This window comes from Tyto alba, unplaced genomic scaffold (genome assembly GCF_018691265.1).
Source record: "Tyto alba isolate M040663 unplaced genomic scaffold, T.alba_DEE_v4.0 Super-Scaffold_20, whole genome shotgun sequence".
Taxonomy (NCBI): Eukaryota; Metazoa; Chordata; class Aves; order Strigiformes; family Tytonidae; genus Tyto; species Tyto alba.
The window spans coordinates 6,538,149-6,560,396 of record NW_024881283.1 but is presented as its reverse complement, the minus strand read 5'-3'; the positions used below and the strand labels follow the sequence as shown (position 1 = coordinate 6,560,396).

The 22,248-nt window shown below is 66.2% G+C and overlaps 2 protein-coding genes across 2 annotated transcripts; one reads left to right on the top strand and one right to left on the bottom strand.

Annotated features, from left to right (window-relative positions):
- Positions 1–1,706: 1,706 nt before the first annotated feature.
- Positions 1,707–12,828, bottom strand: FGR (FGR proto-oncogene, Src family tyrosine kinase). The gene is given in 14 exon segments (XM_032998145.2): positions 1,707–2,582; positions 2,830–2,961; positions 3,816–3,969; positions 4,072–4,148; positions 4,324–4,503; positions 5,497–5,661; positions 6,171–6,320; positions 6,402–6,505; positions 6,667–6,765; positions 7,077–7,179; positions 7,297–7,492; positions 7,494–7,550; positions 7,872–7,932; positions 12,620–12,828. Coding segments are annotated over 12 exon segments (1,614 nt in total). The 5' UTR covers positions 7,539–7,550; positions 7,872–7,932; positions 12,620–12,828; the 3' UTR covers positions 1,707–2,373.
- A 3,077-nt stretch (positions 12,829–15,905) lies between these two features.
- Positions 15,906–21,761, top strand: LOC116962917 (digestive cysteine proteinase 1-like). Its single transcript, XM_032998147.2, has 11 exons — positions 15,906–16,013; positions 17,155–17,214; positions 17,473–17,565; positions 17,687–17,859; positions 18,618–18,861; positions 18,946–19,141; positions 19,268–19,461; positions 20,006–20,097; positions 20,196–20,357; positions 20,985–21,174; positions 21,384–21,761. The coding sequence occupies exons 1-11, from the start codon at positions 15,956–15,958 to the stop codon at positions 21,569–21,571; spliced, it is 1,650 nt and encodes a 549-aa protein (XP_032854038.2). The 5' UTR covers positions 15,906–15,955; the 3' UTR covers positions 21,572–21,761.
- Positions 21,762–22,248: the final 487 nt, after the last annotated feature.

Genomic DNA, 22,248 nt, shown 5'->3' with positions numbered 1-22,248 from the left:
CCCAGGCGTGGGGTGGCCGGAGCGATGTGGCAGCGGTGCCAACCACCTCCTCGCTTCGGCTGGCGGTGCCACGCAATCTGCTGCCCGCCCCGTTCTCCCCCCGACACCACCACCACCCCCACCCCCCCCCCAGCACCGGGCATCGTGCCACCCTGCCCAGCCAAGCCTGGCCCTTCCCGCAGGGATTTTTCCCCGGGATGGGGAAGGAGGGGCAGGCGCATCCAGCTCCCTCCCCCCCGCCTCCCCCCCCCCCCCCCCGGGATTTGCAACCCTTGTAGGGGTGAAGCAGGAGCCAGGGAGGTGCCCGGCGGTGCCCAGGGATGGTGGCATGTCCCCAAGCCCCCCGGGCATGTCCCCAAACCCGCTGGCATTGCCTCCTTGCCCCCCTCCCCACTTGCCCGGGGCCGCCTCCTCCCCCCCCTCGCCCCCACCCCCCCCAGCCTGAGCCCCCCGCCCTGGATGGGGCCGGGGCCAGTCCCCCCTTCCCACCAGTGCTGGGGAATTCATTAGCCGGCCACAGCTGGGCCCTGCTGGGGAGGCCAAGCTGCAAGGAAAATTAACCTCTTCCTCCCCAGCCTACAAGCACAGGACACCCCCCCCCAGCACGTCTGCCCTCACACGGAGGAGGGGGCAGTAGCTCCCCCCGGCCAGACCCTGCCCAGAGACACCCCCCCTGCTAATTAAACACAGGCTGCTGCCTCATTAACGCGCATGCCTGGGAGCTAGTTGGGGGGGGGGGGGACGCTGGGTGCAGGGGGGGCTGTGGGGTGCTCTGTGTGGGGGCAGTTTTGCAAACCCAAATGTTTCCCACCCTCCTTTTCCGGGCTTTTATTTACAAGGGGAGCTGGTGCTGCAACCCCAGATGGCCTGGGGTGGGGGGTGGGGGGGCAGGGGGGGGGCTTCCACTGCTCTCCCCCCATAGAGGTGCCCCCCCCCCCCCCCCGCCCAGGGTATGTCGGGGCTGGAGGGCGTCAGGATATGACCCTGGCTTGGCTGAACCTGGGAGCCTGCCTGCGTGGGGATGGGTGCCCCCACCCCAAATCTTGCAATCCAGGGTTGTTTCCCCCATCCCTAGCCGCCCCACACCCCCCCTTCAACCCACCCTGCCCAGCGCCTATCCCCAGCCGGGGCAGTCCCTCTCCCGGGGGGGGGGCAGAAGGACCCAGGCTCCCCCCACTTGTTAGAAAGGTTTTATTTCTCTCTATTTACAGACTGGATTTAAAAAAAAATAAACAACAAATCCCTCCCATTCCCTCACATCCCCACCCCCCACACCCCCCCCCCCGGAGGCACTGCCCACACACAGCCCTGCCCCATGGATGCAGGGGGGCTCCTGGCCATGGGGAGCCGGGCTGGGGCCAAGCCTGGGACTACAGACACCCCATTCCCCAGGAAAGGGGGTGCCCAGGGGGGCAACCGGCCCCCAGGAGCCAGCTGGCAGCGTGGCATCCCACACACACCCCCCCCCCACCAGTGCCATCACATTCACATTGTGCTCCGAGTCTCCCCCCCAGCCCCCCATTAATGCTTGCTGCAGGGGTTTGAGCCAAGCTGCAGCTGGGACACCCCCCACCCCCGAACGCTGCAGGGGTGACCCCATCCCGTACCCCCCTCCTGCCCCACACGGGGCAGTGGGAAACAGCCCCCAGGGCAGAGCTGCTCCCCCGTAGCCTGTGCCCATGGTCCCCCCCCGCGGGACACATTGTGTCCCCCCCCCCAGAACCCCTTGTTCCCCCCCCCCCAGTGCAAGCAGAGGTTTATGGTTTTCAGGATTCAGCTCTACTATAAGGAGAGGAGATAAAAGGGGGGGAGGCAAGGGGATCCCCCCAAATACAGGAATCCCCGGGGGGGTGAAGTGGCTGCTGGGGTGAGTGCTATAAAATCTTATAAATTAAAGACATTATAAAGGGGAGGGTTGAGGTGACCTTCCCTGGGTCAGCGCCAGGATTTGGGGGGCTGAACCCCCCCCCAATCATGCAGAGCTGACCTGGGGAAGAGGAGATTGGGGTTGGCATGGGGGAGGCCCCCCCACCCCCTGAGGCCTCTGCTGCTGTGGGACTGGGGGTGCCTGGGGGGGCACCGTGGGGTACCCCACGCTCCTGCCCCCAGCCAAAGCACTTCTCAGGTTCAAAGTTGGTGTGAAGGCAATGAAGGGGGGGGAGGGGGGGGGAGGCGGTCCTGGGGGGGGCAAACAGCTTTGCCCCCTCTCTGAGTCCAAAATCCTTGTGCAAAGCTGCCTGTCCTCCCTGGGGCATCCCAAGTTTTGGGGGGCGGGGGGCACAGGCAAAAGGAGCAACAACCGCCCTGCAAAAAGGGGGAGATTTGCCCAAAAAGCCACCCCAGAGCCCAGCTGGGGGGGGTGCCAGCGCTGGGTCACTGGTTGTCCCCCGGCTGATACTGGGGCTCGGTGGCGGTGAAGTAGTCCTCGAGGAAGGACTGGAGGTACTCGAAGGTGGGGCGCTCCTCGGGCTCCCGCTTCCAGCACTGCACCATCACCTCGTGCAGGGAGGGGGGGCAGTTGCCCGGACACTGCATTCGGTAGCCCCGCTCCACCTGCTCCAGCACCTCCCGGTTGTTCATCCCTACGTGATAAAGGACCCCCCCACTCAGCCACCATGGGACAAATCAGTGGGGAAACCGAGGCACGCCGAGGGGCGCGACAGCATTGCTCTGTGGTTTGGATAGGGAGCCCAGCTTAGTGCTGGTCTCTCTGGTGGGGAAACTGAGGCACAGGGCAAGCCTTGCTGGTGGCAGTCCTGGGGGGGGTGTCACCTCCACCCCACTGCCTAGCCCACCCCAAGGGTGCCCGCTGCCCCGGTGGGGCTGTACCTGGGTAGGGCACCCGGCCTTTGGTCACCAGCTCAGTCAGGAGGATGCCGAAGGACCAGACATCTGATTTGATGGTGAACTTCCCAAAAAGCGCTGCCTCCGGGGCCGTCCACTTGATGGGGAACTTGGCACCTGCAAGGGGAGGCAGGTGAGCCATGACCAGGGCACCCCCGCTGGACCCGCACCCGGGGTACCCCAACCCTGGAGCACCCAGAACTGGGGACACCCCGCACCTGGAGCACCCTGGACTGAGGGCATCCTGCACCCAGGGTGCCCTGCACTGGGACACCATGCACTGGGGACACCCACATCCGAGGCACGCCCTGCCTGGGGTACCCCACAAATGGGTCATCCAGCTCTAGGGGGGTACCCAGCACCCAGGACAACCTGCACTGGGGGCACTCTGCACCTGGGGTACCCATCAACCGGGGTACCACCCATTAGGTGGGGTACCCATCCCCTGGGGCACCCATCACCTGAGGCACCCATCACCTAGGGCATCCATCACCCAGGGTACCCCCATCACCTGGGGCACCCATCACCCAGGGCACCCATCACCTGGGACACCCATCACCTAGGGCATCCCTCACTCAGGGAACCCATCCCCTGGGGTACCCATCACCTGGGGCACCCATCACCTAGGGCATCCAAAACCCAGGGCACCCATCACCTGGAGCACCCATCCCGTGGGGTACCCATCACCTGGGGCACCCATCCCCTGGGGTACCGATCACTTGAGGCATCCTTCACCCAGGGTACCCATCCTCTGGGGCACCCATCCCCTGGGGTACCCATCGCCTGGGGCACCCATCACCCAGGGCACCCATCACCTAGGGCATCCAAAACCCAGGGTACCCATTACCCAGGGCACCAACCCCCTGGGGCACCCATCACCCAGGGCACCCAGCATTGGGGTTGACCAACCCCAGGCCCAGGGTGGGACGCAGCACGGAGGGGACGGGGCAGCTGTCCCCAGACCAGCTCACCCTGGCGCGCCGTGTACTCGTTGTCCTCGATGAGGCGAGCGAGGCCGAAGTCAGCGATCTTGCACACCAGGTTGTCTCCCACCAGGATGTTGGCAGCGCGGAGGTCCCGGTGGATGTAGTTCATTCGCTCGATGTAAGCCATGCCCGCTGCGATCTTTTTTTTGGGGGGGGGGGGGGGGGGGGAGGGGAAGCAGTGAGGACCCCCCAGATGCACCCCTTGGGGGGCACCCCCACCCCGTGCCAGGCTCCCCAATACCTGGGCAGCCATGTCCACCAGCTGGGGCAGCTTCAGGTAGCGGCCGTCCCCGTCCTTCAGGAAATCCAGCAAGCTGCCTGCAGGCAGAGCGTGGCATCAAAGCACCCAAGAACCACCCGTGCCCACCCAAGGGTGCCCTCCCCTGCAAGCCCCCGGCCCTGGGACCAGCTCCCTGCCCACCCCGGCCATGCCCGGGCAGGGTGAGGCTTTGCAGAAGAGCTGGGGGACGAAAAGCTGGAGGGTCCCGCTCACCCTGGCTCATGAACTCGGTGACGATGTAGATGGGCTCCTCCGACACCACGGCGTAGAGCTGCACCAGCTTGTCGTGCCGCAGCCGCTTCATGATCTGAGCCTCCTCCAGGAAGGCCTCAGGGGACATGGTGCCCGGCTTCAGCGTCTTCACTGCCACCTTCGTGGTGCCGTTCCACGTGCCTGGGCCGGGGACGTGGGGTCACGGCGAGGGCGGGGGGACAGCCAGCCCCGGGAGGGCCGGGATGGAGGGGTGCGGGGATGGAGGGGTGCGTGGGTGCATGCTTCCGTGGATGGATGGAGGGATGGAGGGATGGATGGAGAGGTGCATGGATGGAGGAGCGAGGAAATCAGGGCAGGGCAAAGAAGGGGCATGATGCCACCATACCCCACCCAGGACAAGGAGTCCCCCTCACCCCGTGGCGTGGGGACAAGGCACCCGTGAGCTCATCTCGTGCCAGCCTTACCCCGTTCCCCATCCCTCCAGGGGGGAGCCTGTGCCAAACTTCCATCCCCACCCCCCCCCCATCAGTGGGTATCTCCTGGCATCCCAGGACGCTGCCTGCCAGGGCCGGACTGGACTGCTCCTGCTCCCCGTGTCCCCCCCACCCCGGCCGGCTGGGCCAGCCTTACCCATCCACACGTCTCCGAAACATCCCATGCCGAGTTTCTTGTCGAGGCTGATGGATTCCCGCACTATCTCCCAGGCATCTTTAGCTAATCCCAGGGTCTGGGGCTTCATAGCGGGGCACGCGCGGGTTAGCAGATGGCACAACCCGTCGTTACGCTCTGCAGGGGGGGGCGCAGGGAGGGAGGGGGTGCGATGGGATGAATGCAGCATGCACGCCGAGCGGAGGGAGCACGGGGCGCCAGGGGAAGAGGATGACAAAGAGGGGACCCCCCCCCCGGCCTGGTTTTGTCTCCTGTCTGTTGTCCCATCCAAAATGGGGGGGCTGCTTGCACATGCAGGGACATTATGGGGCACCCTGGGGTACCCATTGTGACCCCAGAGCAGGACATGGGACATTTCCCCATGCCTGGAAAATTGCGTCGCTCAGCCTGTCCCAGCAGGCAGGAGCTCTTCTGTTCAGGGGGGTGGAGGGTGTGCCAGGCCTGGGGGTGCCCCCCCCCCTCACCCCCCTCACTGCTCGCCCCGGCTTGCCCACTGGGCCCTACCCATCCACACTTCCCCGAACTGCCCGTTGCCCAGCTTCTTGAGGAGCTGGAGGGACTCGCGGGGGATCTCCCACACGTCTTTGGTTTTGACCGAGAGGTCAGCCAGTTTGGGGGTTCCTTTCTGGCACGGCACGGCCAGGCGGCAGCACAGCCCAGCCGCCCGCTCTGCGGCACGGGGACGGGGAGGGGGACACACACACACACACACACACATCAGCCTGGGCACGGATCCCCCCGCCAGCCCCTTGGCCCCCACCCGCTACCCCGAGCATCGCCCAGGCTCTTGCGTGCTCCAAACCCCCTCCCCCCCCAAACAAGCACATAGATAAATGGGGTGCACCCCCCTCCAGCTCCCCCAGGGACAGCCCCACACCCCCTCGGGCTGGGCTGGACCCTCACTCCCCCCAGCTGCACCTGGGGGGTGGCTGATGCCCACCCAGACCCGGGAGTTATTTACCTTCTCCAGAGAGGCTGGGTGCACCCTGCACCGGGGACACGGAAGAGGGGGGACCCTCAGGGGGTCCCCTAACGCCACCACCAGAACAGCCCCCTCCTTCTCCAGTTAAACCCAGTTAGCCCAGCTGGTTGTCTCTTGTCAAAAGGTCTCCTGGGATTTCCCCACCCCTCCCCATCACCCCTTGACACCCCTCCCCGTGCCCCCCATCCTACCCTACCGATATAATGCTGGACCAGCTGCTGGACGGTGTCGAACTGGGCGCGGGTGGTGATGTAGTAACCCCCGTTGTCCAGCTTCCGAATTTTATAGTGCTTGACGTGGTCTCCCTTGGCCTCGTCCCAGTCCCGGATGGAGAGGGAGTAGGCACCTACGTGGGGGGCACGGGTCAGGGTGGGCCAGGGAGGGACGCGGGGCGCAGTCCCCGGTGTCCCCGTCCCTGTCCCCGTACCTTTCGTCGTCTCGCTCTCCCGGATGAGGAAGGTGCCCCTGCAGTTGCCGTGGCAGAGGAGCTGCCTCTCTGCATCCTTGCGCCCGATCTTCCCGAAGTACCACCTGCAGCGGGGACGGGCTCAGCGCCCACGGGGACCCCACGCCACGGCCCCCCTGCCAGCACCACGGCGCTGCCAGGGCTCACCGGGGGTGCCAGGACACCTGGGTCAGAGGCAGATGGGGTCAGGGTCTGCCTCCATCCCTGACCCCCGCCTCGTACTCACTCTTCTGCCTGGATAGAGTCCACGGGGGCCACGTAGTTGCTGGGGATGTAGCCTGTGGTACCTGAGCTCAGCGACCTGGCCTCCCACCAGTCACCCTCCCTGGGGAAAGAGGAATAGAAAGTGAGGAGGAGGGACAGACAGACAAACCTGGCTGCACACAGCACCCCCGGATCCCGCTCTCCCCCACCACAGCAGGCACCCATATCTGCTGAGACCACCCAACTCATGACACACATGGCCCCGGCTCTCTTGCGGGTTAGCCAGCGATGGAGCCGAGGCAGAGCTTGGGTGCCCAGCCTGGGTCCTGTGGGAGTACCCGTGGCACGTCAGCACGTCCTTGGGGTGGCATTGGGGGTGCTGGGGGGTGGGGGGGCGATTGGGGTGGGTGGGGGTTGGGGGCGGGGGCTCACGTGTTGTTGATGATGTGGAATTTCTCCCCTTTCTGGAAGGTCAGGTCGTCCTCTGTCCGGGCCTCGTAGTCGTACAGGGCGATGAAAAGTGTCACACCCCCGCCTGCAGCACACAGAGGGGACCGTGGTGAGCCCCCGGGTCCCCCACCCCAGCACTTCAGGGGTGCAGCTGGACCCCGCCCCCCCCCCCCTCCCCTCCCCTCACCCCCCCAGAGCTGACCTGTGATGCCCCCGCTCCGCATTTGCAGCGTGTTGGAGGTGAGGACCCCCAGCCCCGTGAAGGACGGAGTCGTGGGCATCGCCGTGCCGTGGAAGTTGTTGAAATCGGGGATGCGGGTGAAGATGGCGCCCGGCTGCGTGGGGTCGGGGTCGTACTGGGAGGCGGGGGGCGGGGGGGGCCCCACCTCGCCCCCCCCCCTGCCCTTTGCTGGACACTTTCTCTTTGCAGTGCACACAGCCCATCCTGGGCACGGCCTGGGGGACGGGGGGACCGTGAGCCCCACGCCCCCCCCCCCCCCCCGGCAGAGCACACGCGTGTGCACACACATGGGCACACGTGTGTGTGCACATTGTCCCAGTTAGAGGCACTGGGGGGCATGCCTGAGCCCCTGCCCACCCCCCTCCCCGGCCCCAGGAGGAGCAGGGTCCTGCCACCCCCTGGCACAGCAAGCTGGGTGGCTGGGCTGTGACATGGGGACACCAAGGACCAGGCTGCGAGGAGGGCTGTGCTGCCTGGGGGACCCCGCGTCCCTCCTGGCACCCGGGGGTGCTCCTGTCCATGGCGACCCCACTCACTGAGATGGCTCCGTGGGTCACTTCAGCTGCTCCATGTCACCTCGGGGGGGAGAAGAGGCACCTGTGGACACCGGGGGAGGGCATCAGGCGGGGGGCAACACCCCTTCATGGGCTGCAACACCCTTCATGGGCTGCAACACCCTGAATGGGCTGCAACACCCCTGCATGAGCTACAACACCCCTGCACGGGCTGTAACACCTTGAATGGGCTACAACACTCCTGCCATGGGCTGCAACACCCCTTCATGGGCTGCAACACCCCTACATGGGCTGCAACACCACCCTTACCATGGGCTGCAACACCCCTTCATGGACTCCAACAACCCTGCATGGGCTGAAACACCCTTACGTGAGCTATAACACCCCTACATGGGTTAAAACACGCCCCTGCCATGGGCTGCAACACCCCTACATGGGCTACAACACCCCTACATGAACTGCAACACCCCTGCCATGGGCTGCAACACCCCTGCATGAGCTGCAACACCCCTTCATGGGCTGCAACTCCCCTACATGGGCTGCAACACCCCTGCCATGGGCTGCAACACCCCTACATGGGCTGCAACACCCCTACATGGGCTGCAACACCCCTGCATGAACTGCAACAACCCTACACGGGCTGCAACAACCCTACATGGGCTACAACGCCCCTGCATGAACTGCAACACCCCTGCACAGGCTGCAACACCCCCACTGGGGCTGAAACCACATCCTCAAGCGGGTTCTTCTCCCACCGTGTCCTCAACAAACCGATCACCTCCCCCCAAGGGGGGATGCGTTCCCCGGCTGCCCCAAGGCTGGAGGGGGCCAGCCTGGGTGGCAAGGAGCCCTCAAAGCATCCCCGTCCCCTCTGCTCGGTGGGGGAACTGGTGTCTCGGGGGAGGAAGGGACCTTCACGCCTCGCTGCGGTCGGGGCCGCGCTCTTCCGGCTCAGTAGCGAAGACGGTCACGGAGGAGGAGGAGGAAATCGGACCTCTCCCTCTGTGGCTGCAAGGAGACATTTCTGTCCCCAGCCCTGACACCTCCCCTGGGTGCTGGCCACCCACCCGCACCAGTTTGCCCAGTCCAAACTGAGCAGAGCTCTCTGGTCGAGGGCTCTTGCAGAGCTCGCCCCGTCTCCAGCCTGAGAGCGGAGGGAAGGTGCCATGAAGCTGTGCTTCACCCAGCAGCCGTGTCCTGTCCCCTGCGCTCCGGAGGGCAGGAGGAGATGGAGGTTTTGGGGTGGATGACACGTTTCAGGCGTGTTTCCCCTGTCACGGTCTTTGATTCACCTTCCTCTCTCTCGGCAGGGGGTGGAAAGGGCCCAGCTCTGCCCCTTCCAACTTTGCTTTCGACACCAGCAGTGTGGCAAGGCCACGGCCGTTGCAGATGAGGCAGCGTTGCCAAATCCGAGAGGGCTTGACTAGTCGGGGTCTTTATTTTTGCTGACGATAAGTGGCTATTGCAGCTGACAAACATCCCCGGCTCTCGCAAACCTTGTTCCCTCTGGGTGGGAATCGCCCACCCCGTGGCCGGCATCGTGCTCAGAAACTTCCCATTTTGCTGAATTTCTGTGCCAAGCGCAGTGGCCACGCTGCCGCGGCTCTCGGCAGGGATTGGACAGGCAAGGAGCGTCTTTAGGGCAAGCACAAGCCCGAAATATCGCAGCACTGCGGGGTTTAGATGCTGCTCGTGCCATGCTCCACATTGCACCCATGTTTCCCCTTCTCTGGGCACCCACAAAACTCCCAGGCGCGTCCCCGCCACCTCCCAAGTGGGCAGGGTGGCACAAAAAACGTCCCCTTGTGTCATCACTGGGGAGGGGACACAGCCAGCCCCCGTGTCCGATGGCTGTGTGCTGGCATCTGGCCCCGGCTCTCCCGAAAAGGAGCTGCTTGGAGCCCGGGAGCAGATGGCAACCGAGCCCTTCCCGCACCAGTTCCACTGGCGCCGAGCTGCCAGTTCCCGCCTCGCGCTGAGACTCAGCCAACTCATCACCCCTGCTGCTGCCCCCCACCCCGCCGGGATGCAGCTGCACCCCCGGAGACCCCTCCATCTGCTGCTCCCTGCCCCCCCCCCTCCCTGGGGACAATGGGGCAGTTCAGCCCCATTCCCGGCTCTGAGTCGGAGGGCAATGTCCCCCGGTGCACACCGGTGTCACCCCGCGTGTCACCCTCGGTGCTGAGGCACCCTGTGGGGATCACCCCCACCCTCTGCCTCCATTCCCCTCGGGGGAATAAGAGCGACCGAGGAGGCGGGGGGGATGCAGCCCCATGGAGAGATGGGGGGGCTGCTGGAAATGTCACGCTCCCAGCTGCTGTGGGGACAAGCCAGGGTGGCATTTGCCAGGCTGAGGGGGGGGTCCCTGGCACCCAGGTGTCCCCCGGGGAGTGTGCGGGTGGCAAAGGGGCAGCTGGCAGAGGAACCCGGCCGGCACCTACGCAGCAGGAGGAGGAAGCAGCAGGAGCACTGCATGGGGGAGGAGGAAGAGGATGGTGCTGCGGTCACCAAAGGGAACCTCAGATCTAGCAGGATCCCAGGCCGTGGGGACGGTGGCAGCTGGGAGGGCCAGGCAGGGACCACAGCGGGGCTGGGCAGTGGCTGCAGCTCCTTGGGCACTCTGTGTCCCTGCCATGCTTTGTGCCACCCCCACTTCTCCCTGCACCCCCCCCCCCCCGTCCTTCCCGGGCGGCCCTGCCCGCCCTGCCGCAGCCTCGCAGGGGGAAGAGGAACCGAGATCGCTGCACAGCCCGGCTTGGAGCTCGCCCAGGCTCCCTCATCACCCTGGAGCTCTGGACCTCCCTGATCCTGGGGGGAAACTGAGGCGCGAAGCAGCTGCAGCGCAGGAGGGGAAGGTGCCTCATTTTAGGTGGCTCATTAGGACACACGACTCCGAGCTGTGTCCCCATCCTGTGCTCAGGACCCTCTCAGACCTGGGGAAGGGACGAGAGGACACATTCTACCTCTCCGCTGCCCGCTCCTCGGCCCGCTGTGGTGACAGAGGGTGACATGTCCCTGCTCCTTCCCTGCTGCCCCCAGCCCCGAGCCCAGCCCTGCGACCCACAGCTGGGACCCTGGGGTAGAGCCTTGCTCCTGCTCCAGTTCCCCCAGTGCCTGATGAGTCCCCTGCAGCTCCCAGCAGAGCACAGCAGCCCCTGGACCAGCTCGGCCTCAGTGGGAGCAGATTCCCCGAGGAGAGGGGGTGCGAGGAGGGACTGGAGTGGGGGGGGGGGGGGTCCGGCTGTGTCTGGAGAGACCCACACCATGAAGATGTGGCTCCGGAACGCTGCAAGATGTGGGGACGCCGGCAGCGGCAGCGGGACAGGGCGCAATGCTCCGCTGGGTAACATTTAGCTGGGGTGACAACCACAAGAGGATCCCCCGAGCGTGGGTTTCCCGGCGGGGTGTCCCACCCTGGTTGGGGTACGTAGCGGGCTGGAAGTGCCGGCTGTGCCCGTTGGGAAGGTGATGGTGACACGATGCTCGTCCTGGGCGCTCGCCAGCGGCGATGCCTGCAGGGACACCCCTTCCCCGGCCTGCCTGAGAGCAGGGCAGGGCTCAAAGGGGGCTGGGGCCCCCCAAAACCAGCTGTGCTCCAGCCAGGCATGGCCAGCACTTGGCCAGCATCATCTTTGTGCCAGCCCTAGGAGCTGGCAGGGTGCTACCCCACCCCCAAAAGCGATCTGCCCCCACAAGCCCACCCGCCAGCCACCAGGCTCATGGCAGGGGGGGGTCCCCGAGCCCCCTGCCCTGGGAGGAGATGCCCAGGGCAGAGGGAGGACCTCCCCCCCCAGGCTCCCAGCCCCATCGCTGGCTGGGAAAGCAGGATTTCCGCTGGAAGAAGAGCAATTCCCGGATCCGAGGGGCTGCAGGGGCGGAGGGAGGGAGCCGGCCAGGGCTCCAAATACAATGTCCCGGGAGGAGCGGGGTGGGGAGGGAATTGTGCAGGGCAGGAAGCGGCGAGTTCCTGTCCCTCCTTGGGACACACCAAGTTCTGGGGACAAGGCAGAGCTGCAGGGAACAGGGGGGAGCACCCGCTCCGGCCAGGGCCCGAGCCCCCCACAGTTGCCCCCAGCCCTGGCTGGGGAGAGCTCAGCCTCCAGCATCACCCCCCCCCCCCCCCCCACACACACACACATAGTGAGCACTTTCTGGGCTGGCACACCATGGGCACCCGTGGGTCTGGGGGGAGCAGATGTGCCCCCCATCCCGGTGTCCCCCGGGGTGCTGTGACCTGCCCCCCTCCCCAGCACTCAGGTCCGGGGCTGGCAAAGGCACCATTTGTCTCGGCAGCCTCCCCGCCGTGGCGTCGCCACTGACTAGTGCCGGGAGGGCGAGCTGGAGCTGGCAGCTGCCCCCCAACCTGCCCCACGCCACGGCCCCGGGGTGTGCTGCCTACCCCACCCCCCCCACTGACCAACTGCCCCCCAGGACGTGGAGGATGGGGGTCTCCTGCCCGCACCCCCCCACCAGGCTCTTTGCAGAGGCTGGTGCTGCCCAGAGGGGAGCGGGGAGGGCAGGGCCTGGTGGTAGCCCCCCAGTAGCCCCCCACCTGGGGCACGGGGCCCTCTGTCCCCACAGCTCAGTGCCCCATCCCACCCTGGACCCAGAGCCACCCCACGCATGGCAAGGGCAGCTCTCAGCCCCCCCCCTCCCCAGCACACAACAAGGGGCTTGAGAGACCCTCCCCGCTATTGCAGGGGGCAGAGCCCCCCCACCCCACCCCCCCAGCACCCCACGCCCCACGCAGCCCCATCCATCCCTCCTACCGTCAGCTCCGGCTCGCATGGACCCCCGTTCCCACGTTGCCCCCCCCCCCAAGCGGGACCGCAGGCCGGGGTGCCACCGCAGCACCCCGAACCGCCCGGCGCTGGGGACCGGGGTGTCGAGGCGGGTGGCAGGGCAGGGCAGGGCGAGGCGAGTGCCGTGGGGAGAGCGGGAACGCCTGTGCGTGTGTTTCCCCTGTCTCTTCGGCGGCTCTCGCAGCCGAGCAAGAGCTTCCCCTCCCCTCGCCCCCCCTTTCCTCCCCGCGCTCCCAGCAATGGTTCATTGTACCAGTCAGCCCAGCCGGGGCGGCCGCCGGCTCACCCTCCAGCAACCTCCGCCTGCCCGGGGAGGTGGCACGGGGTGGGGGACACAGGATGGCACGAGGAGGTCCCCGATCCCCAGCAGCACGGCGGGACACTGCTGCGGCTCCCCGGGGCTCTGCCTGATGGGGTTTACAGGGTGTGCGTGGGGATACTGGGCTCTGTGGGGTCCAGCGCCGCTCCCGGAGGCAGCTCACGCTGGGCTGGGGTGCTGCTTGCACCCATCCCGAGCCAGCCTGGCATCACCCCATCGCCCCCCCAGAACCCCTCCCTGAGCCAGCATCCCCGGGCCGGGGACGGTGTGGGGACAGCATATTGCAAAAAGGGGGGCTGTGACCCTGCAAGGGGCAGGAATAAGGTGACGGTCGGACGGCAGCGCACCCCCAGCAGCCACCCGGCCTCCTGGCACGGGGTCTCTGCTGGGAGGGGGTGACCTCAGGGCAGGGCAGAGCTGTGGAGAGGGGTGAGCAGCCCACCTTGCCTGGCAGATGGCTGGGGACCACATTCTGGGGGGGGCTCCCGCGTGTCCACCCAGGACAGGGTGCAGCTCCCACTCAGCTCAAGCAGTTGCTGTGGCCGTTCATAATCCACCAGATACCGGACCCCTTTTTTACCCCTCGACCCCTTATTTACTCCTTGTCCAGATAAAGTTGCTGGTGGGATGAGCCCAAGATTTGGCATCGGTCACACTGACCCACCGAAACGTCAACAAACTCTGGGAGAGGGGGGGGTGACCCCCCCAGCACCCTGCCTGAGCCCCCCAGCACCCTGTCTGCTCTTCCAGCCCAGGGCGCTGGGGCACCCACCCTGCAGAGAGCACCTCAGGCTTTTGGCACCCCAACCCCCAGATCACGGTTGGGCTGGGGGGGGGGGGGGGTGTCTCAATGGAGCTCCCTCACTGGGGGAACCCCCCGTGCAAATCCAGGGTGCGGGGAAACCGCCCCTGCAAGGCAAAACCTCTCCAGCTGGAAATACTCTTTGCAACTTCACCTGGGCCTGATCCTGCACGGCCCCCCCAGCCCCCGGCCGCCCTCCCACCGCAGGGGCCGGTAACAGCGAGGGGCCGGTGATATTTTTATGTGCCCCCTCACCGCAGTTTCCGGCATGGGCTCGTGTTCCCAAGGGGGGGGTGAGGATATGCAGGGAAGGGGGGGGGGGAGTGCTGCAGTCATGCTCCAGCCCGGAGCTGGCTGCCACCCCGTCCAGCTGGGCTGGATTGAGTGCTGGTGGATGGGGGTCCTTCTCCATCTCTCCAGAGCCTTCCTCCTCCTCCTCCTCCTCCTCTCCCTGCGGTTAGCCCTCGCAGGCTGACCTCTTTCCTGTGTGACGGTGAGTCCGGCCCTGGTGTTTCCTGTTCTCATGGGGGGGGGGGGGGGAAGGGGGGGGGGAAGGGTTATTGGAGGTCCTGGGTCCCCACCAGGACAGGGACCTGCCCCCTGGGCTGATGCCACGCTCACCTTGTCACACCCTGACTCGCCCTGGGATCACAGCTCCCCTTTAAACCTAGCTTTGGGGGGTTTGGGGGGCTCTCTGGGTCTTGCTGAGGGGGGATTCAGACCCTGCTGGGGACGGAGCCAGCCCTGCCAGTGTCCCTGGGAGGGGACAGGGCACAGCAGGGACAGGGGCTGCTCAGCAGCCGTCACCTGCAGAGTGATGAGCCCCTCCAGGCTCCACCTGGGCTCCCAGGACCCTTCCCAAATTGTGGCTCCCCGTGTTTCTGGCTGGCTTCAGCCCCAGGGAGGGCACTTGCCCTCTGACTTGAAAAGAGCCGGCCCAACCCTGCCTTCCCCCTGCCCCCCAGCCCAGCTGCCGGCCCCCCGGGCAGGGTGCCCTGACCCCATGGAGGGGCCAGGGCCAGGTTCTGGGGTGCCAGAGGTGCTGAACACCCACCCCCCGGGACCCTGCAGCACATGGCTGGGGGGGGTGAGTCTGGCAAAGCTTGGGGAGACGGGCTGCCAGGGGGTCCCCCATCCCTGGGGGACACAGCCTGGCATCGGACATCCCTGGGGGGGGGGGGGGGAGGCGCGAGGGGACAGCCTTGCTAAGAGGGCTCCCAGCCTTCTGCCCCTGGGCAGGATGGAAATGGGGATGTGGTGGCATATAAATCCCCCCCCAGGAGTGTCCCCATCTCTGCCCCTGTCGCCTGGGGAGGCTGGAGCCCCAGCAGAGAGGGGCAGGGGGGCCCCCAAAGCCCTCGGAGGCAGGTAGGGGTGTGGGGGAAGGCGGGTGGTTTCCCTGGGTTTCTGGAGGAAATGCTTCTTTGCTGTGCTAGACGAGGCTCTCCCTTTCAGCCCGGCTGCCGCCCCGTGCCTCAGTTTCCCTCCTTGCGGTCAGAGAGGCTGAGTGGTGAGTGAGGGCCCACACGCACCATGTCCAGCCCTCTGCCCAAACCCGGGGGGGCTGGGGCTGGCTGTGGGGTGCCCACCTTTCCCTGCACCCCACGGCCAGCTCAGCTCTTCTTCACTTCAAGCCCCACGGCAGAGGATTCCCAGTGCTCCCAGTCTCAGGGTCTGGCTCATTAATGCCAAGCTGCTCGCAGCCCCGGCCCTCTGCTATGGGCACTGCCCCCTGCCCATCACCCTGGCGTCAGGGCTGCCTGGCAAAGAGCTCCCCAGCCCCAGGGAGGTTCTCCCCTTGCACCCTGCACAAGGAGGGGACACACAGCCCCGAGGACCCCAGTGCCCTGCCAGCTTGAGGGGGGGCACCCCACAGATCCATCTGGTCTGCACCCCCCCACACACCTCGCTGCTGGCGGCTCTTTGGGGCCCATCCTGCACCTCCCGTCCCGCCGCAGCGCCCGGCGTTGCTCCATCTCCCTCCGTGGGGACCCTGCCGAGACACGCTCTCCCCACCGCGCACCCCGGGGTGCCCGGCCCCCCGCGCACCCCGCCAGGCACCACATGATGCCGGTTCCTTCCCTCCTCCGGGGAGGGCCCCGGCTCCTGCATTGGCTCCGCCGGGTTTCACCGCCGCTGGCTCCAGTTAAAGGCGAGAGCTGGTGCTGGGCGAGCCAGGGCGATGAGGATGGGTGTTCTCCGCTGGCTCGTGGCCTCTGCGCTCTGCATCGCCGTCCGGGGTGAGTTCTGTCTCCCCGTGGCACTGTCGCCGCCGGGGACACGCCGGGGGTGGGAGCTGGGGGCACCCAGGCAGGTCTCACCGTGTTGCTGGGGAAGTGGTTTGTTGCTTGTTGGGTCCCCGATTCTGCAGTTCCCCCAAGACAGAAGAGAGTTGGGGTGGGGTGGCAAAGAGAAGAGGGGGGGACGTGCCTGGAGGGCTTGACGGGGCTGAGGGGAGGAAATAAAGCTAAATTGAGGCAGATGGGTTTTAACCTGCCCGTAAGCCCAAACAGTTTGCTGCCTGCAAGAGCTGTCACCAGCAGCAGCAGGAGCGGATGGGGGTGGCAGGGTGGGGACCGTGCCCCCCCCCGGGACCCCCTTTTCCAGTCAGCTGTAAAGCCAAGCAGGGTTGTGGGGTTGGTGGATCCATCGCTGCTCCTCCCGCCCCAGGAGCCGTCTGTGGGTGCTCAGACCCAGGGCACAACGGGCCCCCCTGGGACGGCCTGGGGGTGCAGGCAGCGGGGGCTGCCGGTCCCTGCCTGCCCCAGGTTTTGGGTGCAGAAGGAGAGGCAGGTCTGGTCCCAGCTGCCTGAGGTGATCGCTGCTGGGTTGCTCCCGGCGAGGAGGAAGATGCTGACGGAGGGAAAGGTCCATTCCCAGCGGCGGGTGTGTTGGCGTGGGGTTGCATAAGCTGGGAGCCCGGAGGGAGGTTTGGGAGGTCACCGGGAGATGCCAGGCAGGGCCAGCCAGCTCTCCGGCACCCCTCAACCATGTCCTGCTTGTGGGGAACAGCTTGGCTGAATTTCCCCTTGGAATCATCACCCAAAGCCACGGCCACCAGCCCTGGGGTGGCACTACCTCCCATGGGGACATCACCCCAACAATTCCCTGGGGACGTGACACCGCAGGGCTCGCTCCAGCGTAGCAGCAGGTTGTGGCGGGGTGCTGAGCCTGGATCCGGCCCTGGGAGGGTGGCAGTGTCCTGTGCCACGGGTGGGCTCGTGGAGCTGCCCTCAGCCAAACCCCACAGCCCCACGCAGGAGGGGCCGCAGGGATGGGGGGCGCTGGCTCGGGCAGCCTCCCACCCCGATCGCCCCATCCCCAGCTCGGCCGTGGCGGGGGGACAGCCCCCACTCACCCCTGCCCCTCTCTGTCTTTCAGGACAGGACTATGTGCTCTTCCGCCCACCCCCTCAGTTCGGCTCCATCTACCACGTCCGAGGTAACGGGACCCCACAGTGCCCATTGCCATGGGGGGGGAGCGGAGGATGCTCAGCACCAGGCAGGACCAGACCATCCCAGTGTCAAACTGGGGAAGCTTCCCACAGCCGGGGGCCCCTCCCTGCCTCAGCACCCATGGGGACAGCAGTTTGGGCAGCTGTGGGTCTTCATGCTCTGCAGGTGCTGGGGGGCTCGGGGAGGGATGTTAGGGTGCTGAGGCCTTGGGGTTGACCCGTGCCCCACGCTGGGGGCCCTGCAGGTGTCATTAACCTGCCCTACGCTGAGATCGAGGAGCCCTTCGAAGCCTGGTACAACCTGACGGGGAACAAGAGCCGGATCCAGTATTACGGGGGTAAGCAGGCGGGCAACATCCTGCGCCGGGCTGGGCCCATCCTGCACCGGCCCCAGCCCTGTGCAAAGGGAGGACACGGGCATGGCCACCGTGCCTCAGTTTCCCCTTCCTGCTGGCACAGGGCAGGTGATAACCTACCAGCTGGCAGCGGTGAAGCCGTACGGGATGCGGTACAAGATCACGCCGGAGACTACCGAGAAGGAGGTGAACACCAGGAAATGTTTCCAGCTGCCCGGCTCCAAGGAGGACGTGGTCAAGGCTCAGAGCGTCTTCCCCAGCATTGATGGGTTCAAGGTGAGGGAGCCCAAGCCAGGATCCGACCCGCTGCCAGGAGCATCCTCAGGCTCCGGCTGGGAGTGCTGGGCAGCTGGAGCTGCTTCCCTCTGTCCCGGGATGGGGGGGTTCAGGGTGCTGGGACAGGCCAGGACATGTCCCCGCACCCCGGGGCGCAGGGAGGGTCACTTCTCCACCCGGATCGGGGCCGGACTCCCGGCTCCTTTCCCAACCCCGGCAGCCGTGTTGGGACGTGTCGCAGCCCACACGAACGCCAGCGTTTCGGGATGGTTCGGGCAAGTCGCTGCACGGCGGCTGGGCTCCCGCCGGTCCCAGGCTGCAGCCGGGCTGGGCGCAGCAGGAGGGGTGCAGCGCATCAGCGGGGGGGGGGACAGCGAGTTGTCACCGAGCTGGACACCGAGCCGGACATGTGCCGGGAGGGTGAGAGCTTGGAAAAACACAGGAAAAACCCCAGAGCCTTTTGGAGCTGGGTGCAGACAGGCCAGTCCCCCCAACTATGGGTGCACATACAGCACTGTGCACAGTGGGGGGGTCCCCCAGGCACTACTGAGCCGGATTGGGGGGGGGGGTCTGTCCTGTGTTACGCCCCAAATCCTTGCCCCACTTTCTACCCCGTGCACATCTGCATGCTAATGGCCGTGTAGCCGCTGGATCCAGCCCACGAGCCGGGTGTGGGCTGGTGCGAGGTGCACGGGGAGCAATGGGGGGTACAGGGTTCCCACCCAGACCCCCCCTCCCTGATGCCACATCCCCTCCAGTTCCTGCGGGAGGAGTACTACCGGGGCCGGTACTGCGCCGTCTGGCAGAATGTCACCCGCTGGGCGCAGAAGAAGAACGTCTACACCCTGTGGGTGACCAACTCCAGCTGCGGGGTGGCCCCCGTCCACTACGAGATGCGGGGCTACAACAGCCTGCTGGGATCCCACTACGACAAGTACGAGATCGCCTACACCGACTTCGACAACAGCTTCCCCCCTTCCGTCTTCGACCTCCCCGTCAACGGTGAGCCAGGGAGGGGGACCCCCCCCCCCCCCCCATCCTGCCCGAGGGGGCTCGGGCTGATGGCATCCCCTCCTTGCTCCCCAGAGACAAAGAAGTGCGGGGTCCTGCCGGGGAGCGCAGCGGAGCACCGGGTGCTGGCGAACCCCATGGAGGACCTGGTGGGACGGCACGAGCCGTGGGCCCACGAGGTCTTCCACCAGTACCGCAGGCGGCTGGGGCGGCGGTACGGCTCGGCGCGGGAGCTGGAGCACAGGCAGAGCATCTTCGTGCACAACATGAGGTACAGGCAGATGGCTGCGGAGGGGGGGGGGGGGGCTGTTGCTGACCCCCCTTGGGGGTTGCTCCTCATCCCCTGGGGTTGTTGCACGGCGGTGGGAGATGGGGTCGGTGCCGGCTGATGCCGCAGGTTCGTGCACTCGAGGAACCGCGCCGCGCTCCCCTACACGCTGGCGCTGAACCCCCTGGCCGACCGCACGCCCCAGGAGCTGGCCGCCCTGCGGGGCCGTCGCCGGAGCGGGGCTCCCAACAACGGGCAGCCCTTCCCCACCGAGCTCTACGCCGGCCTCATCCTGCCCGAGAGCCTCGACTGGCGCATGTACGGTAGGTGCGGGGTGGCGGGGACGGGGGTCTCGACAGCGGGGTGCTGTGGGGGGCTGCGAGGGGGGGTCAGTGCTCCTCATCCGGGCCAGCGCAGAGTCCGGCTGAGCCGCCCTTGCTCTCCATCATGGCGCTGGGGAACCGGTGGGGCTGTGCTGTCCCCTGGGACCCACATCTCCCCGGGGCCCCCGCTCTGCTCAGCGACTGGAAGATCGGAGCAGGGCTTATCTGGGAAAAGGTAGCTCAGCCGACGCTTGGCCCTCATTCAGTCTCGTGCCCCAGGGACAGATGTGACATCTGAAGGCACATCTGGCTTCCCCCACGTCCCCATCAGCTGGGAGCGACACCCCCAGAGCTTGCCCTAACCCGAGGGCAGGGGCTCCACAGGTTTGCTGGTGAATTCCCCCCCCCCCCCCCGCCTCCTCGCAATTAGCAGCAAGACCCGGATACATTTCTTCCTTGACTCCTGCCTCAGTTTCCCTTCCACTTACCCTCATCCCCCCGGTGCCACACCAACCTCTCACCACCCCCGTCCCGCTGTCCCCAGGCGCTGTGACCCCCGTGAAGGATCAGGCCGTCTGCGGGTCCTGCTGGAGCTTCGCTACGACGGGCGCGATGGAGGGTGCCCTCTTCCTCAAGGTGAGAGCGGGGCCGTGCCCCACGGGGGCGGCTGGGGTGCCCTGAGGGTGCCTGGCCCTGGCCCTGCAGTGTGTGTGTGTGTGTGTGTGTCCCCACAGACCGGCGTGCTGACCCCCCTGTCCCAACAAGTCCTCATCGACTGCTCCTGGGGCTTTGGGAATTACGCCTGCGATGGGGGCGAGGAGTGGCGAGCCTATGAGTGGATCAAGAAACACGGCGGCATCGCCAGCACCGAGTCCTACGGCACCTACAAGGGGCAGGTGAGGGTGGCCCCGTGTCCCTGCTGGGGTCCCCCAGGTCTTGGGATGTGGCCCCTGGGGCTTTAAAGCCACGGTGGGGCCGATCAAGACGGGTCAGAGGTGCTGACAGGCTCTGGAGATGGGGCTGTCACCTCGTCCCCAAGGCACCAGGCTCCCTGCGGTTCAAAGCACAGTCCAAAGCCAAGCCCTAGGGCTCAGCCAGGCGATTTCATCACCACGTGCCTCAGTTTCTCTTCTTGCAAAACAGAGACAAGGCTTCCCCACCCATGGGTGGTGCCACGGGTCCCTCCGTACCCTGGAGTGCAGGGATGGAGCAGGGCTGCCTGGAGACAGGGACGTGGCTGTAAGATGCAGGCAACATCCCCCCCTGGGCTTCGGGCGCAGAGCCAGCTCCCCGTGCTGCGTGCGAGCAGTGCTGTGTCCTTGCAGCAACCGGGAAAATGTCCCCACCACGATGGGCAGGGGAGGACAGAGGGGTCAGAGCTGGGATGGTCTTACAAAGCCCAAGTCCCACATCACCCCTTGCATCAGAGCAGAGCTGCACAGGGGCAACCAGGGTGGGCAGGGTCCCAGTGAGGGGACCTGGGGGCTCCTGATGGCACAATGTCCCCTCCCCGGGTGCTGCAGAACGGCCTGTGCCACTACAACCAGTCTGAGATGCTGGCCAAGATCACGGGCTACGTCAACGTCACCTCAGGCAACATCACGGCGGTCAAAGCTGCCATCTACAAGCACGGCCCTGTGGCTGTCAGCATCGATGCCTCGCACAGGACCTTCTCCTTCTACTCCAACGGCATCTACTATGAGCCCAAGTGCGGTGAGTCGGGTGGCACATGGGGCACGGGAGGACCCGGGTGCCCAGGGAGATGCCAGGACACCCGGGTTCCCCTCCTCGTTGTTGAGCAGCTTGGGCAGGGGTGGAGGAAGAAACCAGCCCCAGCATTGCCGGCAGCCCCGGGAGCAGGGATGCTCTCCGGACAGGGATGTTCCCCGGACAAAAACCATCTTCCGTGTTGTGCACTGCAGCGAACAAGCCGGGAGCGCTGGACCACGCGGTGCTGGCCGTGGGCTACGGGGTCTTGCAGGGAGAGACCTACTGGCTCATCAAGAACTCCTGGTCCACGTACTGGGGCAACGACGGCTACATCCTCATGGCCATGAAGGACAACAACTGCGGCGTGGCCACCGAAGCCACCTACCCTATCCTGGCCTGAGCCGCCTCTCGGCTCTGCGGGGAGAGCCCCCGGTGATGCTCGCAGCACCCATCCCTGGATGAGCCCCTTCGGTGGGAGCCATCATGCAGCAGGAAGCTGGGGACACAGTGGGACAGGGCCGTGGGGTGCTGGACAAGGGGAAAGACGGGGACCCAGCTGTGGCCTTGCCAATAAAGACCCCGGAAAATTAGTGGTTGACCTCTAGAGGAGCAATTCAATTGCTGCCCACCCAGCTCTGCCGGCTTTGCAGACCCCAGTGCCTGCAGTGTGTGACACATCTGTCCCCTGCACAGATCCCCGTCCCCGGGCTTGTTTTCTTTGTCCTGTGAGACCACAGGGGCCTCCCGGGGAGGGGACGGTGCCTACCTGGCAGAGCCAGCTGGATCTTGCAGCCAGTTCCAGACACCCAGGGCGAGGGGAGCAGCTTTTCCAGCCCTGTCTCTAGAGGTGGAGCACAAACAACCCCAGGGATTTCTGCTGAGATGAGAAATTCCTGGCGCGGGGTGTTGGGGAGAGGGGAAGACATCCACCCTCTGCCCCACTGCCCCGGTCCCTGTTGTGGCTACGTGTGGGGATGTCACCGGCAGTGTTTGCCAATGCCACGAGCCAGGCTCCCCTTCGCCCCGTGGAGCTGCTCCTCTCTGGGGAAAGGCACTTTACACCATGGCCATGGCTCA

Coding starts and splice junctions, on each gene's coding strand:
- LOC116962917 (XM_032998147.2), top strand. CDS start 15,956: ATGAGGATGGGTGTTCTCCGCTGGCTCGTGGCCTCTGCGCTCTGCATC. Junction 20,098..20,195: donor AGGGTGCCCTCTTCCTCAAG/GTGAGAGCGGGG, acceptor GTGTCCCCACAG/ACCGGCGTGCTGACCCCCCT. Junction 21,175..21,383: donor CTACTATGAGCCCAAGTGCG/GTGAGTCGGGTG, acceptor TGTGCACTGCAG/CGAACAAGCCGGGAGCGCTG.